General features: G+C 39.7%; 3 protein-coding genes across 5 annotated transcripts; all 3 read left to right on the forward strand.

Annotated features, from left to right (window-relative positions):
* The first annotated feature begins 985 nt into the window (after window positions 1-985).
* LOC135678444 (folate-biopterin transporter 1, chloroplastic-like) lies at window positions 986-6957 on the forward strand. Of its 2 annotated transcripts, none has more exons than XM_065191284.1 (9): window positions 986-1410; window positions 2213-2475; window positions 2745-2809; window positions 2897-3059; window positions 3235-3383; window positions 3473-3724; window positions 5064-5232; window positions 5310-5402; window positions 6289-6957. In XM_065191284.1, exons 1-9 carry the CDS (start codon window positions 1056-1058, stop codon window positions 6580-6582), a joined length of 1803 nt encoding a protein of 600 aa, XP_065047356.1. In that variant the 5' UTR covers window positions 986-1055; the 3' UTR covers window positions 6583-6957. The 2 variants fall into 2 exon arrangements, with proteins under 2 accessions (XP_065047356.1, XP_065047357.1); XM_065191285.1 differs by having other exon boundaries at window positions 987-1410; window positions 5064-5133.
* A 2265-nt stretch (window positions 6958-9222) lies between these two features.
* LOC135678445 (NADPH-dependent aldehyde reductase-like protein, chloroplastic) lies at window positions 9223-10248 on the forward strand. Its single transcript, XM_065191286.1, has one exon. It carries the CDS (start codon window positions 9269-9271, stop codon window positions 10121-10123), a length of 855 nt encoding a protein of 284 aa, XP_065047358.1. The 5' UTR covers window positions 9223-9268; the 3' UTR covers window positions 10124-10248.
* A 4887-nt stretch (window positions 10249-15135) lies between these two features.
* Window positions 15136-20553, forward strand: LOC135582482 (protein FAR1-RELATED SEQUENCE 9-like). Of its 2 annotated transcripts, none has more exons than XM_065191287.1 (4): window positions 15136-15607; window positions 15724-15791; window positions 16470-18596; window positions 20072-20553. In XM_065191287.1, the coding sequence occupies exons 3-4, from the start codon at window positions 16512-16514 to the stop codon at window positions 20117-20119; spliced, it is 2133 nt and encodes a 710-aa protein (XP_065047359.1). In that variant the 5' UTR covers window positions 15136-15607; window positions 15724-15791; window positions 16470-16511; the 3' UTR covers window positions 20120-20553. The 2 variants fall into 2 exon arrangements, with proteins under 2 accessions (XP_065047359.1, XP_009407730.2); XM_009409455.3 differs by having other exon boundaries at window positions 16494-18596.

The following is a 20553-nucleotide window of genomic DNA, read 5'->3' on the forward strand; positions in this document are numbered from 1 at the left end:
ATATTAGAATGTGTGAGGTCTTCTTTTGATCAAATTTGGACTGTCCAATTAAACTGAGAGAACTTAGCTAAAGAAACTAATTGGAAGCAGAGTTCTTGCTTGTCTTTGGGTTGACACATTTTCCTAGTCAACAAAACATATGTCCCTAAGAGTTATCTCTGCTTTTTGATATATCTGGCCAATGAAGACGACTCTCAGCGGAGCAGCAGCCATTCGTACAGCATCAGGCTTCCAAGTTTTGAGCCAGGAAAATGGATCAAATCCCCCACCTCGGAGATGATGAAGAAAAGAAGTCGCTTCGATTCCAGCTCTCCGATCTGGACGAGTTCATGGAGTGGGCGTCCGACGACCGAGTCATGCGATTCCTCCGCGAGCCACGGACGGACAGAGCAGCGGCGCTCGGCCACCTAAAAGGCCGCATCATGCCGCACCCGTGGTACCGAGCCATCTGCGTCGAAGACCGGCCCGTCGGCTGGGTCTCCGCCACCCCGGCGCCGGACGACAGCCTACACCAGGCCTCGCTGGGGTACGGCCTTGCTTACGACCACTGAGGGAGAGGAATCATGACCGCCGTGGCGAAGAAGGTGGTGTCCGTCCTCTTCGAGGAGTGGTCGCAGCTCGAGAGGGTAGAGGCGTTTGCCGCTGCGGAGAACGGGAGGTCTCAGCGAGTGCTGGAGAAAGCTGGGTTCACGAGAGAGGGAGTGTCGAGGAGGTACGCCATGCCGGGGGGGGTGAGCAGAGATGTTCCCGTGCACTGATCCCATGACTGCTTGACGAATGCTTACGTAGGCAACTCAGAGCGACTGTTATATTACCTTAGCCAGCGTTGAAATGATAAGCTTAAGCAACTCGTCATATCAAGACATGAGATCGGACGGATGCTAACGATCCCAAAGATTTGACGTGGCACTGTAATAGCCATGCTCTTATCATTTATTTTTATTTTTATGATTTAAGAGCTCTGGTTTAATTTCTACCCGAAAAAACCAAATAATTGGTTTTTGACGTGCCACCTCAACCATGTGACGTTCGCATGGTTGCTGCATAAAAGCAGGATGACGAAGTGCTACCGAGAACGGCACAACCGCTTGCTGATGGCCTCCCTCCTCTTATTTAGTCCCGTGAACTCCTCCCCCTCCTCTTGCGCTCTTAATCCACTTCTCTCTACCCCACCCTCCCCGCTTCGGCGGCACTTCTGCACTGCTGCCCGCACCCGCAGGAGATTCCGGCGCCGCCCCCCGGTGGGCGACGGCATGGCGTCCCCCTCCGCCGCCCCCCTGCCGCCGCCGCCCCGCCGGAAGGAAGGCGTCGGCGGAGGCTTCGAGGGGTACGACGAGGAGGAGGCCGCACTACAACCTCTGGAGCCCGATAGCGCCGAGGTCGAGACGCCCTCCTCCGGCCGCATGATGGGTGGGTCTGTCGGTTTCTCTTGGGCCGATCTCACTTGTCTCTTGGTTTTCGATCGACCTCCATATCACGATTTCCGTTTTCCTTAATCGGGAAGATTTTTTTATGTTCGAGAACCATGGATTTTGGAATAGTTTTTACCTTCAGATAACAAAAAGGATGTTGATGATGCTCTGAACTATTTTATGTATATTGTTCAGTTCATGGTGGATTATGTGAACTCTGCTGATTCTGGTGGGGGCTAATTGAATGTCCAGAGGAAAGAGTTAAAACCACTCGCTTGCCAATATTTAGCAGTTAACTAATATATTTTTTCTTTTCCCAAGAAACATTTTGCAATCTGGACGGGCAAGAATTTTCTAACATATGTTACCGTGATTAAAGGAGATACTTTTTCTTAAAATTTTCTGTCCTGTTATCTAGCATAGTTACTTTTAGCTCAAATGCTTTCAAATAATGGACAACTCCTACCCTGCCCCAGATGCACCTGAGGCTGCTCTATTGTGGTGATGTTTACGTATGTGCTATCTTATATCAGAGTGGATTTACATGTTTACTTGGATAGGTGATTTTATCAAGTTATTTTGTTAATAATCACTGTGCTTCAGTTTGATAATATAGTATTGTAAAGGTTTGTCATGCTTCTATTTCCTTATAAGAGACTAAGAGTTTCATAGGCATTCTTCATAGGTTCAAAGTAGTTAAATTGTTGATTAATCATTCAAGGTTAATCATAGAGGACTTTTAGTATTCTGAGCTTCATTAGGTCAAAACCGGTCTTAATAAATTGTCATGCCTACTGTAGGGACTTCCAGGTCAAGGAATCAGCTACTTGTAGCTAAAGGAGATAAATTGTCTAGTTATACTGCAGGCGAGGCACAGTTATCCAAAACAAACATTCCTCAGAGGAGCAGGTCCAAGATTAGCAGCATAACATGTTTTGGAGTGGATTTGACACCAGACAATTTTGCAGTAGCAATTGTGTATTTTGTGCAAGGAGTTTTAGGCCTTGCTAGGCTTGCTGTGAGCTTTTACTTGAAGGACGATCTTCACCTCGATCCCGCAGAGGTCAGCCATCGTATTTTAATGTCTGTTACTTTCTAATCCAAATTTTAGAATGCATTCCTAATTTGCTTCTCCTTTTCTGAAACATTATAATTCTAAGTGCAACTTTTGGTTTACATTTTATCTTCATTTTAGGAATACCAGACATCATTTAAATTAAATATCTGACTACCAACTGGATGTCCTATCTGGAAAGTAAAGATACTAAAATATTGTAGTTTCAAAAGTCATTTCTTCAATTAAAAATTGACACTATTTTTTTATTGGTTTAGACAGCAGTTATAACAGGTCTATCTTCTTTGCCATGGTTGATCAAGCCTCTTTATGGGTTTATCAGGTCTGCAGAATCTTTTATTGCATTGCTTTCTATAATTTCTTTGCCATCTACATGCATATGCTTGCTTAAATGTTTGTCTAATGGCAGCGACTCCTTCCCACTCTATGGCTATCGAAGAAGGTCATACCTTTTCTTGTCAGGAGTTCTTGGAGCACTTTCTTGGAGCTTAATGGCTACGTTGGTTGACAGCAAATATAGCGCTGGAATTTGCATTCTTCTTGGATCTCTTTCAGTTGCCTTTTCAGATGTTGTAAGTCTGATAGGTTTTTAGTGCACTTGATTTTGCAAATGTTGTGTTGTATTGTTTTGCTACTGATATATCCATTTATCTGGTCATCAAAGTTTGTGATCTTTACGATCTCTTGTAACTTTTTTATATTTCACACTAAGATGAGTGTATTTAAAGACTGAGATATGTATTACAGGTTGTTGATTCAATGGTTGTTGAAAGGGCTCGTGGTGAGTCACAGAGCACATCAGGATCCCTTCAGTCTTTGTGCTGGGGATCTTCAGCCTTTGGTGGGATCGTGAGTGCATATTTTAGTGGTTCACTGGTGGATGCATTTGGTGTAAGGTCCGCTGCACCAGCTGAGGTCTATTTGTTTCTTTATAGCTTCTATATGTTTATAGTTTGTGACTTGTTATTGTCTTCATAACTTTCAGATTTGTTTTTGGTGTTACCGCCTTTCTCCCACTAATGACATCAGCAGTTGCTCTTCTTGTAAAAGAACAATCTTTCAATGCTACTAGAGGACATAATTCTTCAAGTGCCAGTTCAGGCTTTCTACAGAGTTCCAAGCAAAGTATTCTGCAGTTGTGGGCCACCATCAAGCAGCCTGACATCCTTTATCCAACATTATTTCTATTCCTGTGGCAAGCAACTCCACAATCAGAGTCTGCCATGTTCTTTTTTGTGTATGCATCGGAACATAATCATCTATTTCATTCTTAATCTATTTGCAACAGAATTCTTTTCTGGAAGCATGCCTCTTGTTTCTAATCTCTTGCAAGTTATTTCTGTAATGGTATTGACTGAAAGAAGCCACATTATGTTCACCATTACATTTCTATTGTTGGACTATACTTATATTATATTCACAATGAAAGATATGGTTGTTTCTAAGTAGAGTTGGTCCGAATCCATCTTTGTTTAAATAGTTTAAATATAACTGCTAAAAAGGTACCAATTTTTTTGGGACAGTAGGGAACATATAATAACTTTTGTTCATATCTGAGAAAAAGAAATTGGAATCTACTAGCAGTGCTTATACATCTATAACATCTGATCTTTACCCCAATTTTTAGAATCTTGTGAAATTATCAGGATTAAGTTATCTGATTTTGAGTTCTTTCCTGGATCATTTGTGTGGTTCTTTTTATTCCATGGGAAAATGTTATGTGGCATTCAGGGATTTTGTTTACTTGAGTTATAAGCCTAGAATTGCTACATGAAGTAGCCACTAATCTAGAGATTGTTTTAGTAAGGCCAAGAACTGGTACAGTAAGTATCCACTATCTTCTAGAATCATTTTTGTATGCTTTGCTGCATTTTGGTACACATGGTGTTTGAGCTTTTTTTTTTTTAATCTCTGAATATTTCTTATTCTTATGAAAGATGGTATATAATTATATTAATGAACATGCCAAAGGAAGTTAGTGTTTTGTGTCTATGAGACGTATTTTGAATTTATTATCTGAGTCTGAAATTTCAGTAAGGAAAAAGCTTTATTTTAATATTCATTATATCCATTTCCAAGTCCATTTGATTTGCAGTTCTTGTTGTATAACTTCAATTTCAATAATGAAATCTAACTGGAGAAGATTGCACCTGAATCCACCCACAGTAGTCAAAACCTATATTTGTACCTAGAAGTTATGTTACCTCCATCTGTTGACGACTTGTCTGCATTTGGACTTGCTACATTAAATTTGTGTTTCCAAAAACTCTCTAAAATTGTTATCAGGGTAACATTTAGTAACATCCTTGTAAGATTCTCATTTCTTTTATCTAGAATACATTGACAAATGCCTTCTGCAGAAATTTCTTCGTGCCTTCTAGTTTGCTGTCAATGAGAAAGGTTCAGTGCCAATATTACATATATGTCTATATATATACTTATTATGATAGATTCTTTAGACTTTCTCTTTCTTGTTCATGACTGATAGGTAATTTTCTTGTTGGTCTTCTGGTTTATATTCTGAAAGCTAAACTGTGTACACTCTCCTATCTTTATTATCTCTGCTTGGATTTCAGCACAAATAAGCTTGGGTTTACTCCAGAATTTCTTGGCCGTGTCAAGCTTGTTACTTCAGTGGCATCCTTGGTAGGTGTTGCACTGTATAATTCATATCTGAAAAATGTTTCACTAAGAAAAATCTTTCTTATGACAACAATTTTTGGTTCAGCCCTTGGGATGACACAGGTACATATCATGTATTCTCCTACAGACTATGGACATTCAGATTTCTGTTGTCACTAAAATTTCATTATACTTCACAGGTTTTTCTTGTCACTGGATTAAACCGACAGTTTGGTATTAGTGATGAATGGTTTTCCATTGGGGATTCTTTAATTATAACAGTTCTCAGTCAGGTCAGTGCATATTATGTGTTCTGTCTGTTATGCTTTGTTGTCGTAACTTCTGATGCATGTATTTGTCTCCTGTTTGGCATCAATAGCTTGAGTTAGACAGAGACTGTTCAGAGAACATGAAGCTAAATTTGCCCTTCTTTTCTGCTTATAAGTTTGTCCTTTTGCCTGCAATATTAATCTCTATGACATGTAAAAACATACCCTTCATCAGACAAATCCTGTATTTCTGACAACAGCCATACATTTCTACCTTTGGTTCTTAGATTGATTAAGAAGAAGAAAAAGAAGGAAAGAATCACCTTGAACAAGAAAAGAAGACTATTAAATACTAAAAGGAAACATTACTTTCCAAGAGAAATATAGAAACTTATCTTCCCCAAAGAAGAAAAAATATGATCTTTTTTTTTTGTGTTGGACATTTTTATTATTATTTCTATTTGCTAACAAGTGAAAGTTTGAATATGCCGCATCAGTTCTCTAATTTTATCAGCTGTGGGACTGAATGGTCAGGTACAATTTATAAACCCACCAAAGATTTCAAAGTCATCGTCTTCACATGATACAAATGCAAGAAAGAAGTTAATTAGTAGATATATAATTGGTATAACCATTAGACATCAATATAACAAAATATGCTAACACATGACAGGGTTCCTATTTTTCAATTGTTCTAGATCTACTAGAACTGCACTACATGGAACTTTTAGCTAGTCATTTTCCCTAGACTATGAAATTTCAAGCTTTAGTCATTCTTTCTGTAGCCGATCCCAAATAGTTGGGACTTACGGCTTTGTTGTTGTTGTTGTAGTCAATCTTTATGATCTAAATATAGATGATTCCGGTTTCTTAATATCCACAATCACTGAAATTTTGATATGTGATGCAGGCTTCATTCATGCCCGTTTTGGTATTAGCAGCCAGGTTATGTCCATCTGGAGTGGAGGCCACCCTGTTTGCTACACTCATGTCAATATCAAATGCGGGCGGTGTCACTGGTGGCCTCATAGGTGCTGGCTTCACTCAACTTCTAGGTGTCACAAAGGACAACTTCGAAAACTTGGCTCTGTTGATTGTGATCTGCAATCTCAGCTCGATGCTGCCTTTGCCTTTGCTTAGGCTACTTCCAGAGGATGAAGAAGATCTGAAGAATCTCGACATCGAACAAGCAAAGTTAAATTGAGCATCATATTTGAGGGAACATCTCTGTGCCATAGTCACTGCTAGATCCAAGATACCAGGTTGGAATTCCCACATAGTGATTCATGTAACAACTAACCCACATACACAGTCCTGCATTCATCCAGTGTTTTAAGATAGCAGGCAGCTGTAGGTTCTTTCATATTTTACCACACATTAAGCAAAGGAATCACCCTCAGTTTTCAGATCACGGCAGATTAACATGTATTAGTGTATTATCGTTCTTTCCGATTCTGTTATTGTAAATATTTGTAAGTGAAAAGTAGCTTTATGCTGCTATATTTTTACTGTGTGCTTACAGTCATTCAAATACTTAGTTGATTAATCTGTTTAGGGATATCCAACCTGTTAAAAGCTAGTTCATGTATCTTTTAATTTGGTCAGGATGAGCTTCTAAGGAACTCCGGTGCTTGTAAATCTATCATGCAGTGCATCGCATGATTTCAGTTGCCATATCTCTTCGATCACATCAAATCCTTGCGACAAGAATTCCAATGCTTCCAAGCTGACATCGCTGGGGACGTTCAAAACAATGAACATAGTGATTGATGTATAATGATATCCATTGCTATTCGTAACCATCTTTGCTGTTTCAGATGCAGTAATCACTTCATGGGAGGTTCAGCTGTGAATTTTGTTGAGGAATACAGAGACAGATCCTTAGCTATTTTCGGAGAGAAAAACCTGAGTATAATCCCAGCTGTGAGTTATGAAGAATGTTGCTGGTTGTGCAATTATATATTACCCTTATAATTAGAACTGTCAATTATATATTATCCTTATAATCAGAACTATTTAGTTCGATCTCTAGACTTAAAAAATTTATATTAAAATATCTATAGTTATAAAAATAAAATAATTAGTCATATTTATCCTAACATCGTCAGTTTTACCAACGGAAGATGCAGCACATGTAGGAATGATAATTTTAACGTCATAGTTATGTTTTCTTTCTTCATAGTGGTGGTGGCGGAGAGTGGCGTCGCTAGAGCTACGGGTGGCTGTTGTGGTTGTGATCGATGAGAACAATGTAATGGTCGATGAGAATGATGCGGGGATATCCTTCGAGATGAGCTGGGTGAAGTCATAGAGGTAGAGTTGAGGACTTCTATGGTTTCTTGCGGAAGGAGGAGAGTGACAACGAGAGGTGAGACAATTAAAGATGAGGGAGAAAATGATGTAGATGTTGAGCGACGCCGACGCAGATGCTGAGCGTCCAACATGTGTCGTCTTCTTCCTTCTCTCGTTTTGTTTTATCTCTTTTCATCGCTCTTCCTCCTATTCCTCCTCCTCCTTCTTCCTTCTCTCCTGATCCCTTATCCTTTTTCTCCCTTTTATCACTTTGTATCGGCACCGATGCAGATGCTTAGCGATCATTTCATTGCTCTACATCCATGTTAGCGTCGACGTCTGCATCTTCTTCCTCCTCTCCCTTTGCCTCACTTCTTATCATCATTCTCTCTTCTCTTCCTTTTTCTCCTCCTTCCCCTTTTAGAAGCCACAAACGTTCCTTAACTTGACCTTGAGAACTTCACCTGACCCGTTTATAAGGACATCCCCACATTGTTCTTATCGGCTACTGTATCACTCTCATCAATCACAATCACAACAAACACCCGTGACCCCATCGACATTATCGTCCACCACCATCACTAAGAAGAAAGAAAACATAATTGAGATATTTAAATTACCTTTTTACCTATCAATTTTGTATCATTCCTACACTGTGCTCTGCATCTTCCATTGGTAAAACTAATAATATTAGGATTAATAAGATTAACTATAAAAATTTTAATATAAATTTTTTAAGTATAAAGATTGAAATGTTAAAGAGATCTAATTGTAAGAAATATTATTCCAAGAATATTTTAAGTCAACGTGGCACCCACTCTCCCGGTAAAACAATTCAACACCGAAAATGTTTGGCACCCTTTTTTTTTTTTTTCTATTTCGTAGGATTCTCCCGATGCAACTTCGGTGGATGCACCACTTAAGGTGGAACGATAACCCCTTAAAATCTTGATGTTCCACTTAATTAGTGGTGTGATCTAAGGGGAAAAGTTGCTCCTTTGAAGTGGTACAAGTGCCGTAGAATTCGTGTATATTTTTCACCCCTTCTATCGCTAATTAATCGCAAGAAACTTGTATGCAAAGTTTATAATCTTGATGCGTGGGTGTTCACGAATCAACGTAGTCATTCGAACTTTTTAGTACAACGACTCTCGGTGATCGATAACGGTCTCAAGATTCCTAAGCATCGGTGTTCAAGAATCAAGAAAAGCAAAAGATCCGACTTTCGAGATCGCATGCTTTGACGATGTCTGGTCGGACTCCAACATGAAAGTCCATCACCTCCGATCCTATGAGAAACGAACGAAGGTGGTTAGTGTTTGGATCTCCAAGATACAAGTAGAAAGCTTCAAGTAGAAAAGAAAGAGAAGCAAATGCATATTTCGAATATAAATTGATGTTTGATGATTTCTTTTAAATTATATTTTTGATCTAAAGGTCTGCTAACAGTAGCATTTTAGCATTTATAATGATATTTATATAATTTATAAATTTATTAAAATATTTTATAAAATTATTTAAAATCATAAGATTATCAATAAGATTTAGTAATCTAGTCAGACAACGCTATCTTGCGCGTGGCTTCTTCGTAAAGATATATGGCGTGGCTTCTCCGACGATTACCTCCCAACCCCCGCTTGCACTGCGAGTCCCTTCTCATCCAATTGGCTGCATCCGCCGCCCTCCCCCTTGCCGGCCGCATTGCCATAGTCACCGGCGCCTCCCGAGGCATCGGCCGCGCCATCGCCGCCCACCTCGCCTCCCTCGGTGCCGCCCTTGTTCTCGGCTACTCAACCAGCTCCGCCGCCGCCGACCTCCATGCTGCGGAGATCAACTCCCAGTCAATCTCCTCCGTCTCTCTCCGCCCCCGCGCCGTCGCCGTCCGAGCCGACGTCTCCGATCCCTCCGCCGTCAGATCCCTCTTCGACGCCGCCGAGGCCGCCTTCGGCTCCCCTCCCCACATCCTCGTCGCCGCCGCGGGCGTCCTAGACTCCCGCTGCCCCGCCGTCGCCGACACCGCCGCAGAGGTCTGGGACGCCGCCATGGCCGTCAACGCGAGGGGCGCGTTCCTCTGCTGCCGGGAGGCGGCGCGCCGCCTGGTCCGCGGCGGCGGGGGGCGGATCGTGTGCGTATCCTCGTCGCTGGTGGCGGCGCCGGGGGCGGGATACGGGGCGTACACGGCGTCCAAGGCGGCGGTGGAGGCGATGGTGAGGGTGCTGGCGCGGGAGCTGCGTGGCACAGGGATCACCGCAAATTGCGTGGCGCCGGGGCCGGTGGCGACGGACATGTTCTTCTCGGTGGCGGACGGCGGAGGCGAGGAGGCGGCGCAGGGGAACGCGATGGGGCGGCTGGGGGAGCCGCGGGACATCGCACCGATGGTGGGGTTTCTGTGCACCGATGCAGGAGAGTGGGTCAACGGGCAGGTTGTCGGCGTCAATGGTGGCATTTTGTAAATTACACCAAACGCATAAGTTGCGGATCCTATGCAACGGTCTCTCTCTATCTGTAAGAATCATGCTTCCCTTGAATCAGAGCCGTCCATTGACATGCACCGCAGCAAGTGCAGTCATTCTACGAATCATGCTTCCCTTCGCACCACTGTTATCATTCACAAGTCGTATCTATTGTTCTACCACACGGCATGTTGTAGTTTATCTTCTCGTCCTTCCTGTTTAGGTAGGTCATGCATCCTCACTTTATAGGGCTATACTCTCACTGTAATATAATTGAATCTACAAAATCTATTCAAATGAAGTCTATAATTTATTAATCAGCTTAGGAAGTCCATACGACGAAACGTCTCTTTATTTTCTTTTCAACGAGGTTGCTGAGGCTGATGTTCTCATGAAGTCGTACGTACATCTGAAGGCGAAAAGAAACTTTTATGCCGTATCGGTTTTCCTGTAGAACATAAGATATGTTCATGTAAACCACTGTAAGCAATTCACAAAAAAGAAAAAGGTGCTAAAGAAATATCAAGACCTACCAGAAATAAATAGGGAGCAAAGTTGTAATAAAATTTTCTGAGGCAAGAAGATTATATAGTTTGTCTTAAAAGACCAACTAACTATTTGCTTGCAGGCATTGACATGAGCAACACAATGGTTTAGCTTTTCAAATGTAGTTGGAGAAATCAGTGCTTCGATGTTATCACGTCGATGTCAACAAAAACTAGTTCTAAAAATGTTGATCCATAATTCCAAATAAAATCATTTCCTCAACCTCTCCACACAGCATTAATCTAATTAGTCTCTTAAGCTTATTTCAAACTGTTAAAACCACCAAAAACAGGGCGGTTCTCAACGTTAAATGCTAAAAGAAAAAGCAGCAGCCGCAGCAAGAATATATTTGTTCTACAAGTCTGCAGAAACACATGAATTATTGTTTAATCAATTGAAATCATGCCATATTGTCTGTCAATCAAACTGAAATAGAGAGACTATTCCTGTTTGTCACGATTTCTCTCATTTACAAGGTTACTATGCTATCATATAAATAGTTGAACAAAGTTATTTTATGGAATTTCAATGGAACATAAATGATATATACCTGCATGGAAATGACTTTTTGCTTGGTTCATGGTGTTTGCAAAAGCTCAGTGATGGTCGCATGTTCTCCACCAGAGGAAAATCACAATGACAAATGGATCTAATCAATGTGACAAAAGAAAAAAAAAAAAAGGCTTCTCCACACAAAAGGCCAGACTACTTTTCTGCAAAGTACCAAATCGATGCTATTTCAAGTGAAGAAAGACATTCTTTTTACTGGATGCAAACACCTAAAGCAGTGAAATGGCATACTACGGATATATTTGATCATTATCACCATATTACAACTTGGACAGGAAAAATGAAAAATATTACAATCTTCATTGCAGATGATGCTATGAAAATTGATTAGTATCAAGTTGTGGTCCTAGATGTTTCATACTTAAAACCTACATGATCGACAAACTGTTGATAAATATTATTACATGATAGTTTCACAAGATTAATTATGAAGTGGTTAAATGAGGGCAACGAGGAGAAAGACTCAATTAGAAATTTCAATCATGAATTTCAATTATTGTACACAAAAGCCTAATAAGATTTTGCAAAAATAGCAACTTCATCAGCTGGATTACCAGTCATGAAACCCTTGAGGCTGTTCAAAAGGGAAGCATCTTATTGTTGCACCTGTCTATTCATTTACTTTTAGTTCCTCAGCATCACTGAAATTTGCCTTGTAGTTAGTAGACAGGTTCTCATCTTATAGTTACAATTTCCATAGTTTGATAAAGAATAGAATAATAAGCTATTCGACTTCGCACCTAGCTGATCATGGACCCCTTGCCCATTTCCCTTCAGTAACCTCCTTCAACACCTCATGCGAATTCACATCTGTAATATTACTGTAAAGGCACCCAACCACTCTCAGCAAAGTCAAAAGGAAAATATATGTGCAGACAATGCAGTTCTATCATGCTTCACCACATAGATGAGACAAAAAATAAAAGAAACACATGGAACATCTAAATTAATATTCTCTTCTTGGTTCACAGTATAGGCAATATTGCTGGAAAAATGCTAGAGTGCGTAGTGTGGTTTGAGGATACCTAGAAGCAACAAGAAATGTCTTCATAGAACTAATACAGAATAGATGGTGGAACATTAAACATACTTGCGAAATTACTGGCACTAAGAAATTTTTTTATGTAGTAGGTCTCCTTATCAAAGCACATCAGAGGACCATGATTACCTATCTCGAGCGATGCCTGGATGTCCTCCAACCTGCTCTTTACATGAGACACCAAAACTGAAGGCTCCATGGATATCCCAAGATCTTTACCTGGCTTCCCAGGTACATCTCTCCTAGATACCACCACACTCCTGTTAGCAACATCAGGAGGCCCAACCTCTAATTTTAAAGGGACACCGGAGATCGATTGTCCAAAAGGAAGTCAGATTGAAATAGACAGCTTAGTTTTTCAGATACTGAATGACTCCTCAATAAGATTCAACAAAGATGATTTAATGAAACAAAATGCAAGAATCAACTTATGCAACAATCAGGCTTACACACACATTTCAGATGGATTGATGAAATAACAAAAAAATCCTGTGTAGAAGGGACACAACTGAAAAGGTAGAAATGGAGAAAATGTGTAGATCACATTCAATAAAAAATTCAGCAGTTGGGATAGAGGTTTAGATTTCTCCATCAACTATATTGGTGGTTTAAACAGTCCAAACTGACTGATTCAACAAGAAAGAAAGACAAAGCAATGAAATTTGTTTCTCAGATGAACCGGTAAGAGCACACAGCTCGCATGAACTAGTAAGGACACAACTGTTGTTGAAGACATACGAGAATAACATCACAAATGAGTGCCCTGTTGCACTGTGATGGAGATGCCATTAAAATTAGGTGGAAACATACAACAAATAAGCAAATGATACTATCACTGAGTAACAATCTTACCTTCATCTCCCAGAAGTTGAATTTCCATCCTGGAGTCCTTTGTTCTGAATCATCAACTTTGATTTTGACTCCTGTTTTATGCAGTACTTCCTTCAGTAAGGTACTAAGGTTATGGCATCCATGACTCCATTTTCTCATCAGCTGTCTTCCAGATTGGCACTATTATCACCTGATGATAAATTGTCAAAAATAGTACCTAATATCTCATAAAATACAAAAATGAACAGATAATACTAGCAATAAGGCTGAAGCAATATATTTTGTGGTCCTCTTTCTAAGTTTTTCACCATCAAATTCATCAACAAAAAACTACACAAAAGACAAGTGTGTAATGCAGATTACCAGAATCATGCTAAACTCAAAAGTCAATTCATTTTAACAAAACTAAGTCAATATTTGTGAATCGATCCGAGATTCCCAGGTACATCTCTCTTAGGGTTTAGAGTTTAAGGTTGTTAAAAGTCCTGTCTATACTAAACTCAAAATGATCACAGATTTCCAGAATCATTTTATCCATGTATAAGTTTCTCCATGATCTCCTTCACAACTCACATAAGTCTTTAAGTTTAGAGAGAGTATATAATACGAGAATATGTATTCGACAACAAATCTTGTGTCATGCAAATGCAATCACAATCAGCTATTTACATTGTGAAACACAAATAATACAAATTCGATTTATTATATCTTCAAGTTTTTAAATCTTCAGGTAACAAACCCATCCTCGAGATTTTCCAATAAATTCCTCAAGTTGATTGTAATCCTTCTATTGAAGTTTCTCAAATAATTAATTTTCAGCAATTTTAAGTTGTCATTAGTTTTCTAATCTTTCACATTAAAGCTTGCTGAAAGTACTCAAATAGACTAAAATAGACTATTAATATATAGATCAGTTAATAATTTGTTAGCAAACGCACCTGAGCGAAGTACATGTTGCTGTGGCCGGTTTCTTTAAACTTCACGTTCAGATACTCCTGAAAAATAAAAGGGGCACAAAGCACATTTTTACAGAGAAAGTCAACAATTATATTGAAAAACAGAATAAAGAAGCATCAGACCTGTATTGCCTCCCATATGGCGTAGCCGAAAGCGCGGATGTCCATAGTACCGCGAACGGGGCCATAGTCCGCGAGCTCGGCACTGGCGATGACGTCAAGGTACCACGAGTTGAAATCCACCTATCGAGGGGTGACCAAACCCTCGTAGATCTTGGAGGGCTTTCTATCAGGGACGGAGGCGGGGGCGTGGGTGAGAGCAAGGAAGGCGATGGCTCCTCCTTCGCGACGCTCTGGGCGGAGAGGCCTCTGCTACCGGCTCCGCCGGAGAGGGAAGCAGAAACATTGGGAGAAGTCGGCCGGAGGCGGAGAGAGAGGGAAGGGGGAGATAGGCGAAGGGATTCTGATGGGGAGAGGCGAAGGGCGAGAGACGGGATTCGCAGAACCCCCATGGAGAGAAGTAGAAGAACGAGATGGCGAGGAGGAGCCAACGCTGGTGATCAGAACTGATTGAAAGGAGGGGTTTTATAGTGTAGGCAAAATTGCAAATATATATATAATTATTCCTTAAAATTATGTTTATCATATTTATCCCTCTCAAATCCAAAAACTTATGTATATTCCTGTGATTAATCTTTATCAAGCGATCATTAGAATCAAGAAATTAACATTTTGATTTCCAATAATGTCCTTTAGAACTATTATACCAATAAGAATATCCAGAGTATTTTACGTATTATCTTTTTATTTTTTGAGTTCAAAATAACTATTAGTAGGGTGTAATGTGAGTTTTTCTAGACGTTGTTTATATATATTTATATATATATATATATATATATATATATATATATATATATATATATATATATATATATATATATATATATATATATATAAGGAACACTTTATATTAAAAAAAGAAAATAAAAAAATAAGACTTGGGATAAATGATAAATCGTGAAAAAAACTATTATTTCATAGGATATAAGAAAGGGCCCCAATTTACACAGGTGGTATAAAGTGCCACCCCCGGTAATCTCCTCCGCTTCTCCCCCGTCTCGATTTATTAGGGCACGGCCACCAGATTACCGTACTCCGCCTCCACGCCGTCGCCGGAGTCACCGCACGCACCTTAGCTGCCTTCCGATCCACACCATCTCCCTCACGCTTGGTCCCTTGGCACCGTGCTAGCTACCTGCAATTGTCCGTCTTCCCATCCTTATTCCTGCTTCAAGCACCGCCAGCGGCGTCCGCGAAAGAGCATCTAGGTATGGAGCGCCAGAGACGTCCCGCCTGATCTGTTGGCCGTGTTCGTGTACAGGATGGAGACAATCGAGGTGCTGGTGTCGTCGGGAAGAAGACCGGCGGTGGGGCCGGCCTGTCCCCGTGTCCTTGCTGGGTGAACGGAACCCGTTCCTGCAAATTTAGTGGCTTCTTTTTTCTGTATTTTACTGTGCAAGAATCCGCGACAAACTTATGCTGGTAATGGGTTAGCAAATGTTTTTTGCTGTCTCAGTTTGCTTGGTTATCCTAAAAATTGAATTTTGAACTGGCTTTTGCTTGATATATGGCTATGGCTGCCTCGTACTCCCACCCAGTGCCTTACCAAATAGGTGCGAGGAAGACTGTGACAAGCATCTGAAGCCTATATTCGGTTCTTGCCCTGGTGAGTTATTTATTCCTTCTTTTTTTCAATCTTCTTTATGTTAAAATGATTGTTAGCAAGACTTTCGTCTCGCATCATTCAAACGAGACATGTTGTGCTAGTGAATTTTCAAGATGAAATGGTTACCTTCATGATTAAATAATATTTGTCAGGCTTCGTGTTAAGAATGATTATCCATAATGTGATAAAAAAAGATGATCAATCATTCCTGTGTCAGGAACTACCTGCTGATCAAACTTACTGTAGAGCTCAGAAGTAGATCTGTTGTTTATTCCTTTGTATTGATAGATTAAATTTGCCTTACATTTGAATTGATGGAGAGGTTAGAGTTACCTAAGCTGTATAGCAAGGATTCGATGATTTAATTGTTGATGTGTTATATTTTATTTTTTTTAACATCAAGATAACTAACATTGTTTTTTACCTGGATAAATTATCATTCTCATTTCTTCTTTTTCTTGCTTTATTAATAAATGACACTGCTTTTTATGTTATTTAATTACTGCAGGACCAAGTAAGCTATATTTAATATGGACAAATTTTCTTGCTTTAATGCAGGAACATTTCTTGCTTTGCTTACCAATTCTGGTTAATATTAGGTTCATTATAATAAATCCAACTTTACTCATAACCTTAACCACTAAACTGGTTTATGATTGTTAACTTTCTTGCTTATAGCTAAGAGGGGTTGGCTATGTGCAGTCAGTAATTTCCATATTCATGGAGAGTACTAGAAGTGAAGGAGATGAGTTAATAGAAGATTATGTGGAATGTCTCATGTCACTGGATGCTAATGCACGCCCATGTGAGAATGATAATTCCTCCCTTGCAACTCATGCTGAAGATCCCACAAGTATTCCTGTTGGAATAATCGTGCAGCCAATAAGAGAGTTGGCACCTGTCGGTGCAGAGGACAATAAAGAACCGACATTAGGTATGGAGTTTGAGTCTGATGAGGCTGCAAAGTCATTTTACAATGACTATGCCAGGCGATTGGGCTTCCCTTTCCGGGTTGGCAGGTCTCGACGTTCTAAGGGTGTTGAGGAGGTCCTTATAATGAAGAGGTTTGTGTGCTCTAAAGAAGGTATTTATCGGAAGAAACCTTCAAGTGAGGGCACGAGGAAACGTGAGAGAATATCGATGAGAGAAGGTTGCAAGGCAATGATGGAGGTGATACGTGATTCTGATAGGTGGGTGGTCTCAAAGCTTGAGAAGGCTCACAATCATCACCTTGGGACTTGTAGTCGAGTGGGCTACCTTCGTGCAAGAGGCTTTATTGACACCTCAGACAAGGCGAGCATAGTGGCATCAGATGCAATGACTCTACTTCGACAAAATGCTTTTGGCGAAGGTGGAGATGCTCAGGGTCTTCTAGATTACTTCAAAAGGATGCAAGCTGACAACCCTGCGTTCTTTTATTCCATACAGGTTGACAACAATAGCTGTGTTACCAATGCTTTCTGGGCAGACTCTAAAGCTAGAACTGCATATGGCTACTTTGGTGATGCTGTAGTCTTTGACACAACATACAAAAAGAACAAGTACATGATGCCTTTTGTTACATTCTCTGGAGTCAACCATCACTTGCAGCCCATTATCTTTGGTTGTGCCTTGCTCATCGATGAGACTGAGTTCTCATTTATTTGGTTATTTGAAACATGGCTAGCGGCAATGGGGGGTCGCCCTCCAGTGTCATTGATTACTGATCAGAACAGGGCCATGGCAGCGGCAATTGCAAAAGTGTTCCCCAATACATGCCATCGATTTTGTAAGTGGCTTATTTTGAGTAGAAGCAAGCAGAAGTTAGCCCATGTCTATTCTGCACATCCTACTTTGAGAGGGGAATTGGAAGAATGTGTCATCAAGTCTGAAACTATTGAAGCCTTTGAAGCTAGATGGGCGTCAGTCATTGATAAATATGACCTTAGGAAGAACACATGGCTTCAGGCACTATTTAACATCCGTCAAAAATGGATTCCATTGTACTCGAAGGACACATTTTTTGCCGAAATATCCTCAATGCAGAAGTTAGAAACTATGAGTGACTTATACAAGAAATATTTTAATACGAAGACCTCGTTAAAAGTATTTCTCACACAGTTTGAATTAGCCATGGCAGACCGATTTGAGGATGAAGCACAAGCAGACTTTGAGACACTTTGTACAAAACCAAATCTAAAGACTGCCTCACCAATAGAAAAACAAGCATCAGCTATCTATACAAGAGCAGTATTTAATAAATTTCAGGAGGAATTTGTGGAGTCGTTAGGTTATAATGTTTACAAAATAAAAGATGGTGCTAGTAGCAAATTTAGTGTGACAAGGGATGAGGATTCTCTTGAGACGTTCATTGTCTCATATAATGCTGGTAAAAAAACAGCAACTTGTAGTTGCAAAAACTTTGAGTTTTCTGGCATTTTGTGTCGCCATGTTTTGGGAGTATTCTTAATGATTGATGTTCGAGTACTTCCTAAAGAGTACTTCTTGCAGCGTTGGACGAGAAGTGCAAAAGTTGGTGCTATAATGAATGAACTTAGCGCTGAGCCTCAAAATAATTGTCAAGAATCCATTACTTCACGATATAATGATCTTTGTCGTGATGCAATTAGATGTGCAGAGAAAGGGGCAACATCAGTAAAGATATATAAAGCAGCCAAAGATGTTCTAAAGAAGGCTTATGACAATATTATTGCTTTTGAAAAAAACACTTCAAAAGGTGCACAAAGAGATGTAATCAACATTAATGAGGAAATCACTATAGATGATGCAATAAATGATCAATCTTTACAAGATCCTGAAAGAAAGGTATGCAGTTTTCTTTGTTGTTACTTCTTGTTATTTCTTCTTCTGTTGGTTTATACACTGTCAAATATTGCTTTATGATTCTTTTGATCCACTATCTATTATTGTGCCACTGCCAACTACTGTAGTTGAAAAAGATGTCAGGGCTGCATCATGTTTCATTTCTTGCTTATGCTTCTTAATTCTTGTTGCTATCATATTTTTGAGCTACATCGCTTGCTAGTGAAATGTCAGATTTCTTTTACGTGTTGTAGACTTGGATAAAAGCAATCACTAACAGGGATTGTTGCCAAAAAAAAATTTATGGTTGTATGTTCGGGAAGCTTCTATTGCAGTTTTGTTAAGACATTATTTATCAACATGTGGACATCAATGCTGCATCTTGAATAAACTAAACGTGATTGTAAGAAGCATTTTGTTTGTTTATCCATGAAATGCTTACCACTCATGTAATTTATTAGTTTTTTAGTTTGTTACATGAATCTACTTAAATTTGAGTTGATAATTATCTTTGGGGATAAGTTGGCTAGTCATAGTAATATTCAAATTGTAATAATCAACTAGTTTTTTCTAGTATCTTATGGAGGTGGAGAGATTGATGGAAGATCTCCTTTGTGCTTGCTTATTCATAGCTGCCACGTAGTTCTCTGCTTGTGATACATGGCATGTTTCTGGGCATATTTTTAAGAACGGATGAAATGTTTTAAAAGCATTTGTGTTATGCTGTTCTGACAGTTTGATGGTTTGTCCCCCACTTTCATTTGCCAACTTCATGAATAGAAAGTGAAAGTGCTTTGACATGTTATGTAATTCACCATTCAGTACTTTTTCTTTTGTATTGATTGTTGGGATTAACAAAGAATTGTGAGGTCAATATGCTTATTTTACTTTGTCATCATCTGATGCATTTCTGGATGACTCTTGCCAAAATTGACCAGGATCCATGAAATTTTTGGTAGAATTTGTGAGATCTTGTCAGCCTGAAACAAACCTGAATCTGGTGGCAAGACCCATAGCTGGAAAACTCTAGGCAAGAGAGAGATTTTCTTCAATCATGACTGATGTTTGGTGAGATTAATTATTCCCTTGGGACTCCTTAAGCATCCAGGAGTCGGTCCATCAAAACTCTTATAGATGTGAAAAATTGGAAGGGAGAATTTTTAGTTTTTAACAGGGAGAAACATTTATTTCAAAGGCACAAATACATACACAGTAAATGCAAACACAGTCTTTTTTTTAATAAAAAAATTATCCATTATAATAGCTTCTAAAAAGTATCGGATGCTCCATGATAGCTTGAAATTAGATAATTCTCTTTCTACATAGATGGAATGTTTCTGCTTATGCTTTTAACCTTTCAGATCTAATATAGTTTACTTTTTATTCAACTGACTTCTAGAACTTCTAGATCAATACCTCTAGTTCCATGCAGAATGTTATTTGCTTTGGATATTGATCGATATTATTTAAGTTCTCAGGTAACTAACTTGCTTGGCCAGTTACTTGGTTCCTCTTGGTCACCGTAAAACATTTTCTCCGGTGGATTTGTAAATTGTTTGCGGTGCTTTTGCTGCTGCTTGGTGTCCCCTACCGCGAATCCTTGAGCTTGCAGCAGGTTGCCAAAGAGGCTTGAAAAAGCGTTGCTCTCATTGCTTCATCGAAGCAGAGCAGTCTCATGATGCTTTCAGTACCTTTCAAGACTGGAGCAGCTTAGTCAACAGAAGGGAAGATGATATGGAACTTTGATGGTGACATCTCCAAGGCAGATCTGCAATGCAGTTCACGATCATGTAGATATACCAGTTCATTATGTTTGTGCCTTTTTCTTCTTTTTCTCCTTGCTTAACTCGACCTTCATTGCCTTAGAGCTCTAGATCAACATGTCAGAACCTGATCCAAACTTGTGGATTGTAAAATTTGGACTCTGTGTAGACTGTCAAGAATTCCAGCTTACAGTAAA

This window comes from Musa acuminata, chromosome BXJ1-7 (assembly GCF_036884655.1).
Source record: "Musa acuminata AAA Group cultivar baxijiao chromosome BXJ1-7, Cavendish_Baxijiao_AAA, whole genome shotgun sequence".
In the NCBI taxonomy this organism is placed as follows: Eukaryota; Viridiplantae; Streptophyta; class Magnoliopsida; order Zingiberales; family Musaceae; genus Musa; species Musa acuminata.